Below are 10152 nucleotides of genomic sequence, written 5' to 3' on the forward strand. Positions count from 1 at the left end.
TGCCTAGCATTCTTATACTTGACTTGTTAAAATGTACATTCCCGGGCTTACAAGCCTCCCTGGGGATTCTTATGCACGGTCAAATTTAAGAACCACCAAGTTTGGATCTTTCTAAAGCAGCATTATACAAACTCTAGTTGTCATCACCTATCCTATATAATAAAAGGGTAATATGCAAATTGACCCTAATAGCAGAATGGCCAGAACAACCGCTGGACCAGTCACTATGAGGCGCACTGACCACCTCTTGGTCTGATTGCCTGAAGGCCACCTGCGGCGGGGGCGGGGCAGGCAAGCGGGCAGGAACAGCTGACCTCTTGGTCCCTTCCCCTGGCCATCAGGCATGGATCATCCGATGGTGAACAGGGAACGGAGGGTGGGTGGCAACGAGGGATGGGGCCGGCTGCGGGCAACTGGGGAAGGTGGCCCTGATCGCAGGCCAGACCTAAGGACCGTACCCGTGCACGAATTTCATGCGCTGGGCCTCTAGTTAGTCATAAAATTGGCATTCGACTCTCTGCAACTGTGACCTTGGGGATGGAGGAAAAGAGCATTGCTGTACTTAACTAGTTACACAGATGTGATGAAAACCCTGAGTAAGACCATCAGAATTCACAGTCAGAGGTGCTATTACAATATGGAGGCACTAGAGGGCACCCTAGCCACACGCCAGGACCAAGGCAGAGCCACCTCTCTTCAAAGACCTGGGGTTGAAAGATGCTAGTTGAGATCCATAGTGCGTTCTTGTACACACACACACACACACACACACACACACACACACACACACTCACAGAGACGGGCACTCTCTGAGGTCAAGGGGAGGGTCCTTGTGGGGTTCTTTTGTCTTCAGAAAGTTGAAATATCACCCTACACCTATTAGTGCTGTCGCTCTAATCGGGGCGTCTTTGCTGTTGGCTGCCTGACTTTGGGGAAGGTTCCACTCCTCTGGCCGCAGGGTCCTCGGTGAGCCGGCAGCGGCCGGGCTGAGCCACCCTACGCCCTCCCGAGAGACAGTGGTTATTTCGAGGGTTGCTTTGTCGCCATCTGTGTTGCTACCAGTCACCTCCGCAGGCTTCAGTTCTGCCATGAGGTCCTGTGATGGCAAGGCCAGGTGTGGGTCACCGCTGAGGCCCCAGGCCCTGAACGAACGCTCCACGAGGGCAGTGGACGGCCTACTGACATGGTCCCTGCCCCACGCGGTTCTATGAGACCCTGAGCGAGTCCTGGCACCTCTTTGCACCTCTGTTTTCTCAGCTGCAAGATGGGCAACAACACCCCTGTCAGAGCATGAGTCTCAGTTCACAAACTCAGTTTGCAGGAAATGCCATTGTTTTTCTGCAATTGGACATCATTTCTAATTTAAACTCCTTTCCTGCCAAATGGCAGAGATCGTCTCAAGCCAATTGAGGGTCCCTTTGCCCTTTGTGGGTGGGGCGGCATCTCAGGTCCAGGGGGCTTGTGCAATGCCAAGGCACTGAGGAGAGGCACCTGGTGTCCCCTGGCATCACTCTGTGCCCACCAGTGTGGCCAAGACCTGACCTCATCAGTCATTATCACGTAGTTCTCGGCATTTGATAGAATCGGAGGCCTCAACAGGAGGGACAGCACTTTCCTCCCTCTCCTCTGAAAGAATCTGAGGTAGACAGTCCCGGGGCTGGTCTGGCTCAGCCACAGTGTCTCCCTGTCAGGTCCCTCTGTCACCTGCCTTTGCTGTGGTCCAGCGACCTCGTTCTCAGCCTCGAGGGAGGAATGAAGAAGGGAAGAATAGCCCTGCCCTTCCTTTAAAGGGCATTTCCTGGGTGTGGCACAAGACATTCCCACTTAAAGTCCATTGGCCAGAATGTAGACACATGACCACACGCAGCTGCAAAGAAGCCTGGGAAATGTAGTCTTTATTCTTGGAAGACATAAATTCTGCTAAAAATCAGGGTTCCGTTACTGAGGAGGAGGGGGAGAATGGACATGGGGAGACAGGTAGCCTAGTGCTCAGAGGTGCAGGTCTCCACTGCTCTCAGAATTTCTGTCACCTCCCCCTGCTCAGGATCTCAGCTTGAGGATGGGCCGGTGCTTGGGGGGAGGGGGACGGGAGGAGGAGGAATAGAAAGAATATAGTTCTCTGCCCCTCCCCACACCCCCAGGACAAAATAGAGGCTAAACCAGCTGTGGGCAAACTACGGCCCTTGGGCAGGATCTGGCCCGTTTGAAATGAATAAAACTAAAAAAAAAAAAAAAAAAAAAGACCGTACCCTTTTATGTAATGATGTTTACTTTGAATTTATATTAGTTCACACAAACACTCCATCCATGCTTTTGTTCCGGCCCTCCGGTCCAGTTTAAGAACACATTGTGGCCCTCGAGTCAAAAAATTTGCCCACCCCTGGGCTAAACTCTTCTTTTAAAAAAATATACTTTACGATGAAATATTTCCAACCTACAGTTGAGAATAAAACACAGTATGGTGAAGATTTGTGTACTGGGCAGCCACTTTTATCAAATCTTGCCATTTTCATAGTTGCTTTAGATTTTAGGATATTAAATATTACAGGTACGAGTAGAAGTCCCCCGTTTTCTTGCCAATCTCTTTTCCCACTTCTCACCTCAGAGGTGTTACATCCTGAACTCAGTGTTTATCAGCCCCTTCTGTCTTTTACTCTTAATACAAATTTATGTATAATAAATGTTACAAAATATTGTTTTGCAGGTTTTGAACTTGATGTAAATAGCTCCTTACTGTATGATTCATTGTGCAACTTGCTTTTTTGCCCTCAGCACTGTCTTTGAGAAGTAGCCACGAAAAGACTGTAACTCTCCCTCTGTCATTCATCATGGCTGGGCCAGATGTGGGTTTATGGCTGTGGCATATGTCTATACCACAGTGTGCTTCTATATTTTGATAAGTGGTTAGGTTTTTGCAATGTTTGCTATTAAATAATGTTGCAATCAACGTCTTTGTGCGTGTCTCTTTGTGCACACACACGAGTGTCTCTAAGTCAGTGGTTCTGAGAACGTGGTCCCTGGACCAGCAGTGTTAGCATCACCTGGGTGCCTGTTGGACATGCAGACTCTCGGGCACCACCTCAGACCTACAGAGTCAGACCCTCCAGGGTGGAACCCCGTGCTCTGTGTTGCAACAAGCCCTCTACGAGGTGCTGAAGCCTGCTCGAGCTTGGGAACCACTGCTCTGGGTTTTATAGCAGAAGCATGTCCTCAAATTTACTAGATGCTGCTAGATTTTTCTCCAGAGGATGGAAGTTTCCTCTCATCCTTGCTAGCCCTTGCTGTCATCAGAACTTACGGTCTTTGCCAATTGGGTGGGAGGTCTGGGCACTGTTCACGTCTCAGTTGTCCCTTTCTGGCCCTGGAAGTTCCTCTTACAACATCACACCTTCTCTCTGCCCTCGGGTCCTGCCAGGTCTATCGTTTTGGAAACACACAAACCTTTACTCGGCTCCTTGTGGCAGGTTCTCTTCTCAGGAGCATCAGTACTGTGCACCTCCATATGAGCCCGCTGGGTCAGTCAGGGGTCTCAGATGTAAGCAACAGCAATGGAGTTATCAGCAGGATGTGTGGGCTCCCAGAGTTCAAAGAGCTGCTTTTGGTCACATGACCATATCTAGTTGCAAGGGAAGCTGGGAAATGTAGTCATTTGACTGGTAGCTATGTGCTTAGTTCATATCCCAATGAGACAACATATATGGTTTGACCATCTCTCTCCCTTTCCCTCACCCTCCACCCTGGTCTGGATGGCAGTGGGCACTGGTCTGGGGGGCAACTGCACAGGCTGCGTCATCTGCTCAGAGGAGAACGGCTGCTCCACCTGCCAGCAGAGGCTCTTCCTGTTCATCCGCCGAGAAGGTATCCGCCAGTACGGCAAGTGTGTGCATGACTGTCCCCACGGCTATTTCGGCGTCCGTGGCCAGGAGGTGAACAGGTGCAGAAGTACGTGGCTCCTCCCTTGTCCTGTGCTAGTGTTGGGCTCCTGGGCACCTCTGGCTCCTGTCCTATATGGTACCCCGACAGCCACAGGGGAAGTGGGTGTATGCCTGAACCCAGACTCAGATGCTTGCTTGGTTTCAGGTGGCTCGAAAGCCCTCGGCAAGTCAGTGCCTTCTCTGGTATAAGCAGGGGGCCTTCATCTCTACCCTAGTTTGCTGTGTGGCCTTGGGCATGTTACTCACCTCTGAGCCTAGCTCACATGAGAAAAGGAGTCCTAACTCTCTTTTTGCTGTGACCTGGGACAATCACGACCACCTCTGAGCCTTGACGGAAATGGAGCAGGGAGTCCTCACTCCTGGCCCAGATTTGCTGTGTCACTTGCCTTTTCTTTGCTCCAATGAGAAAGGGAAGCTTGAGCTTTAAACACAAATAACCATGCTACCTTGGACATGTTACCTGCCCCTGCTGAGCCTCAGTTCAAATGAGAGAGGGAGTTCCCCTTGAATGCAACCCAGTTTGACCTTGGACAAGTCTGGGCTTCAAAGGAGACACTGAATCCTGACCCAGGGCTGCAGGGCCTGGGGCTGCTCAGAGGCCCTCCCACCTCAGGCAGTCCCAGAATGCCCTCCTCCTGGGCAGCTGCCCTCACCAGGGTGGCCCTGGCTCTATTACAGAATGTGGGACCACGTGCGAGAGCTGCTTCAGCCAGGACTTCTGCATCCAGTGCAAGAGGCGGTTTTACCTGTACAAGGGAAAGTGTCTGCCCACCTGCCCACTGGGCACCGCAGCCCAGCAGAGCACGCGGGAGTGCCAGGGTGAGTGGGGGCCTCCTCATCCTGCCCGTTGCCCTTCCGCCCTGCAGCAGAGGCTGGTGAGGGTGTCAGGAGACCTGGAAGAAGTGTCACATGGAGGACAGGCCCCACACACCATGTCAGGTACACACAGGAGTCATTCAACATGCTAAAACCACCGTTACGATTATTATTGCAGCCATAATTATTACCAAGGGAGGCAGCTGAGTACAGAAGAGCACTGATTTTGGAATAAGACAGACCTGGGTTCAAATCCCAACTCTAAAATTTACCCATTTGTGACCTTGAACAAGTTACTTAAGTTCCCTATCCCTCAATTTCTTCAAACATTAAAAAAAAAAAAATTACCATAGGACATAGATCCTACTTTGTGGGAGAGGATTGTTATAAGGATTAAATTAATTAATAAAATTGGAAGCACTTAATAAAGTGCCTAGTATACAGTAAGTGCTCAATGCATGTCACTCTTATTACTGCTGTTTTCCCCGCTGCTCCTTTTCAGACGCCTTTGTGAGCTCTTCTTCTGTGATCTGTCCTCACTTGAGACTGGTTGTTCCCAGTCCTCTCACCTGAATTGCATATCTCTGCCCACACATTCCCTCTGGGCTTGTGTTCACGGTCGTTCCGAAAGCTGGTGGCACCTGACTCACTGTCCCTGGCCACATCCCTCCCTGGGCATCAGACCACAGCCGCTCCTGCCCTCTACATGTTTCCGTCCCTCCGTCCCCATCCCCAGCCTGGTGCTTTCTCTGTCCTTAACCAGCTCCACGGCCCATGCTGGCCACGCTGGAGATATGGGCATCACTGGTGACTCTCCTCTCTCAGCCTACATCCAACCTGATCTGCTCATTCATTTGCCAAGAAATATTTACTAGGGTATCTGCTATGTGCCAGGCACCTCCGAGGTGCTGGGGACATATTAGTGAACAAAATAGATAATGCCTCTGCCCTTGTGGATGTAACATTGTGCGGGGAGACAGAAGAGTCACACAAGAATAAATACAGATGTCAGGTGGCAAAAACCCCACAAACTTTGTGGGGGAAATGAAGCAGAATAAAGGTCCCCAACCGGCCTTCCCCCCCCTCCCCACCCAACCCTCTTCTCCCCACACTCTGCCCATCACTGGGATCATGGCCACCGCCTCCTGGCTGTCTGCCTGCCTCGGGCCCATGTTGGCTCTCGTCCGGGCAGCCAGAGAGATTATTTCAAAATGGCAATTTGATCAGGTTTCCCTTCTGCTCAAGGCCCGTCAGTGGCTCCCACTGTCCTCAGGGAGAGCCCTCCCAGGCCCTGTGCAGTCTGGCCCCCATCTGCCAGCCTCTCCACCCATCACTGTTTTCTCTCCACTTGAGTTTATACTCCAACTTCCCCAGTTCCCGGCTGGTGTCAAGCTGAGTCCTGCAGAAGATCTGTGGGGGTTATTCCTTCCACCTGGAGCACTTCATTTTCCTGGTCCTGGTTAACCTCTCCCTCCACTGTACGCCCCGGGTCGGAGTCTCCTGCTTCAGGAAGCCTTCCCAGTCCCCCAGGCTGGGATCTGCGCCCCCTCTGTGCTCCCACAGCTTCCTGGGCTCCTCCCTTTACTGCGCGAGCACCCTGTCCTTCCAGCCTGACTTCTCCAGAGGCAGAGCCAGGGGTGCCTTGTCCCTGCTGCACCTCAGCACCAGCACCCCCCTGGCATGCAGTAGGTGCTCAGTCTTTGCCAGTCCAATGAATGCATCCAGCAGAAGGACATTGTTCTAAGGTCTGGAGACCTGGTTCTGGGCCCAACAGAATCTTAAACCTCCTGTGTTCTCTTGTGTGAGACTCTTCTCTCTTCCCTTAGCCAGTCCCTTCCCTGCTCTGAGCCTCAGTGCCCTAAGCTGCCAAATGGGGGTGTTAATAGCCCCCCCCCATTCTCTGCTACCTCTCAAGGACTCTGAAAAGCATCAACTGTGAAAGAATAGATATATTGAAATTACTCCCTACTAAGACCTTTATGTCCATGACTTCATTTTCCCTCCAACAGCTCTGAGTAGCTTCCACCCTCTACAGCTGATCAAAGCCATGTGATCAAGTTCAAAACCCATGTCCTGGCCCTGAGGGCCATTCAGCCAACCCTCTGGCCTCTCCTTCTGCCCCTCCCCTCCCAGACCCTCACTCCGCCCCCCTCCCCCCCAGCTGCTCTGTCCCTCAAACATAGTTTTCCAGGCCCTGGGGCTGTGTGGGAGCCAGGCATGTGCTCGCTGCCATCGCCACCCAATGCACCACTGTCTCCCCTTAGCTTCTGTGTCACCTCCTCTGGGAAGCCTTCCCCTTTAAAGCCAGATAGTTGGCCCCTCTGGCATCTGGCCCACGATGGCCTGTGCATGCTCCAGAAGAGCCCTCGTCCCAGGCTCTCGTCCCAGGCTCTCATCCCAGGCTCTCAGAAGTGCGATTTAGATGTCTCCCTCTACTCCTGTCCGGCCTGAGTCCCTGCATGGTGAAATGGGGCCTCAGGCAGTTGACCCGCCCTCACCCTGCCCTTGGATCTGAGGGACACTCCCTGCCAACTGACTCCATCGGTCTGTCTGTCTGTCTGTCTTTCCCTCCACCCCACAGAGGAGTGTGAGCTGGGCCCCTGGGGCAGCTGGGGCCCCTGCATGCATCACGGGAAGACCTGCGGCTCGGCCTGGGGCCTGGAAACCCGGGTACGAGAAGCCGGCCACGTGGAACAGGAGGAAGCAGCAACCTGCCAGGTGCTGTCTGAGTCGAGGAAATGTGCCATCCGGAGGCCCTGCCCAGGAGGTGAGCTCCAGACCAGGCCCACAGGGCTGCAGCGGGAAAGGCCCAGAGGCACCCTGAGCAGCCTTGGGACACTGGTCTCCCAGAGAGTACATGTCAGGACCTGAGCGTCCACCATTAGCCGTGGCTTCTTGTGAGTGAGCATTGCCCTCCCGGTGTCCCTTCAAAGGGGGGTCTGCCGTCTGCCCTCCTGGGGGTCAGGCCCAGATCGTTAGGAAGATTGAGCTTGTCCTTCACATCAAGGTTCTCAGCACTTTCAGACTGACCCCTCCCTTTCATCACAAGGGGTTTGGAACAGCCTCTTTAATATTCTGAAATGAAACTCATGGATAATGTAACCCACTTGCATATGTCATTTTCAAAAGATCAGCATAGTGCCCTAACCACAACATAAAAGAGAAACAACAGAAACCTCATCATGGCAATGCTGGGCCCAACACGCCCGAGAATGCTCGGCGAAGTAGAATCATGGCCAAGTGATGGCCAAGCTCAGGGCTCAAGTGCACGTTTGTGTTGCCATCAGGGATGTGACTTCCCTAATGGTGACCAGCTCTTAATAAAGTCAACAAAACTGCCTGGCCACTTGATGAACACCACCCTGGCCACCCGAGACCAGGCAGTGAATGGGGAAAGTGTCCACACACGCTTCACATTCACACCAAGATGGAATTTGGCTCTGAGCAAGCAGATTGTTCAGCTACGGGAGAGCTGGGTGGGATGGGGACAACTCTTTTTTGTGAGGGACTGTCCCACCTCTGATCCCTGTCCACTGAATGCCTCTGGGACCCCCTTTTTTGTGACAACCAAGATCACCACACAGATATCCAAAATATTCCCTGCGGGCACTTAAGAACCATTGATGTGGAAAAGAGGGACTGCAGAGTGTGGTCGGTAAGATGTGAATGGTGAATAGTAATAATATGGAATTGGCTAATGTTAACTGAGCTCTTACTATGTGCTGGGCACTATGCTAATTCTCTATACCCATTAAGTCATTTAATCTGCACAATGACACTATGAGGTAGGTATTAGTATTATACCCATTTTACAGATGAGAAGATTGAGGTCCAGAGAGGTTAACTCATTTGCCCAAGGCTCACACAGCTAGGGAAGTATGGGCCTGGAATTCAAATGTAGGTCTGTGTGCAAAGAGGGATCCAAAGTTGTGTTTCAGGATGAGCCACCTGGAGGTAGGGCACCTGGGACATGGTGGAGCCAGGACTTGAACCCAGGGACACCCCTGGCCAAGTGAGCTGGGAGTCACTTGAAAGTGACACCAGGAACTGCAGCCCAGGCTGTGTCACTGAGCAAGCAAGGCCTCTCACTGGGCACTCAGTCATCTCATCTGAGGTGTGGGACTAATCAGATATTTGTGTCAGAAACTCACCCCAGCTCCACAGGGGTGGGGGCACAATGGGGTCAAGATTCTGAGTTAGACTGGGTTTGCGTCCCAGCCCAGCCCGCCCCCAGTGGGCACTGGGTGAGCTACAGACCCGGAGCTGCCTGTCAGCGCCTCCCCCACAGCTCCCTGAGTCTAACAGAGCATCTGGAGCACGGCTGCCATGCGGGGCCCCTAGCTGAACGCTCCTGTGTAGTTGCTGTTCTTTTGATTGTCGTTGTTTCAAGTGGCATCACTGGGGCCCCGAGGTGAGTGGGAAGCTGCTGCGGGGACCTGGGTGAAATGTGTCCCCTCCAGCAAAGATCCCTGTGAGCCATGGAGTGCGTGTCCCTGGAAGGCTCACGGGCACCCCCACAAGGCCACCCTTAGTCCTTGGGGGGCCCTGAATGAATCTCCAGGCCTGGGGAGGGCCCAGCAAGTGAGCGCCCCTCCCGGCCCCCAAGGAACTGAGAGAGGTGTTTGGTCTGGGGTAGGTTTTCCCACAGTCCAGGCTCCAACAGGAGTGGTTGCCAGGTCAGCGCCCAAATGTTACTCTGGGCCCTGCTGGGAGGTGGGGGGCACCCTCGTCTTTCAGATTGAGGGGTCTTCCCGGACCCAGCTGGCCTCAGAAACAGCAGCCTGTGCTCCCGCTGCAGAGAGAAACCCCAGCCCGAAGAAGGGCCGGAGAGAGCGGCGCCCGCGCAAGGACAGGAAGACGGACCGCCAGCTGGACGTGAGGCCCCGCCGGCCGCAGGCCTGAGAGCCCAGGCGGCTGCCGCCTGACCCCCTCCTCCAGGCCGCGTGTTTTCTCTGCACCCTCTTGCTTTCTGGCTGCTGCTGCTGCTGCTTTTTTTCTTTTCCCTTTTATCTTTCTTCCCTGTTTCCTGTTTTCCATGTCAAGCTGCCTTTCTGCTTTCCTTCCCTTTATTTCCGGTATTTCTTCCATATCTACTTTCCTCTCCATCTTTTCTTCCTGTCCTCCCTCCCTCTTCCCCCTTTCCTTCTCTTTCCTTTTATCTGTCTGCCTTTCTTTTCCTTTCCTCCCATTTTTCTTCCTGTTTATCATTTCTCCATTCTCTCTCTCTCTCTCTCTCTCTCTCTCTCTCTCTCTCTCTCTCTCTCACACACACACACTTTGAGAGACCAAATGCCTGTGCCTTGCCTCTGCCCCGCCCCCTCTCCCCCTCTTTCTATCTACTCCTTAAAGAAAGTAAATATCATTTTCTAGGCCTTTCCCTGACCCTGTCCTGACCCCGCCT

General features: G+C 52.9%; 1 protein-coding gene across 1 annotated transcript in view; it reads left to right on the forward strand.

Moving 5' to 3' along the window:
• RSPO4 (R-spondin 4) overlaps window positions 1-9653 on the forward strand; it is a gene marked incomplete at both ends in the record, with an annotated part of 29752 nt that extends 20099 nt beyond the window's left edge. The window contains 4 exons of the mRNA XM_081096445.1: window positions 3754-3942; window positions 4614-4754; window positions 7333-7518; window positions 9550-9653. Of these exons, the coding sequence (XP_080952571.1) occupies window positions 3754-3942; window positions 4614-4754; window positions 7333-7518; window positions 9550-9653 (620 nt within the window). The remainder of the gene's footprint in view (window positions 1-3753; window positions 3943-4613; window positions 4755-7332; window positions 7519-9549) is intronic.
• Window positions 9654-10152: the final 499 nt, after the last annotated feature.

The sequence above is a fragment of the Myotis nattereri genome (assembly GCF_964212035.1).
Source record: "Myotis nattereri genome assembly, chromosome: 8".
NCBI lineage: Eukaryota > Metazoa > Chordata > Mammalia > Chiroptera > Vespertilionidae > Myotis > Myotis nattereri.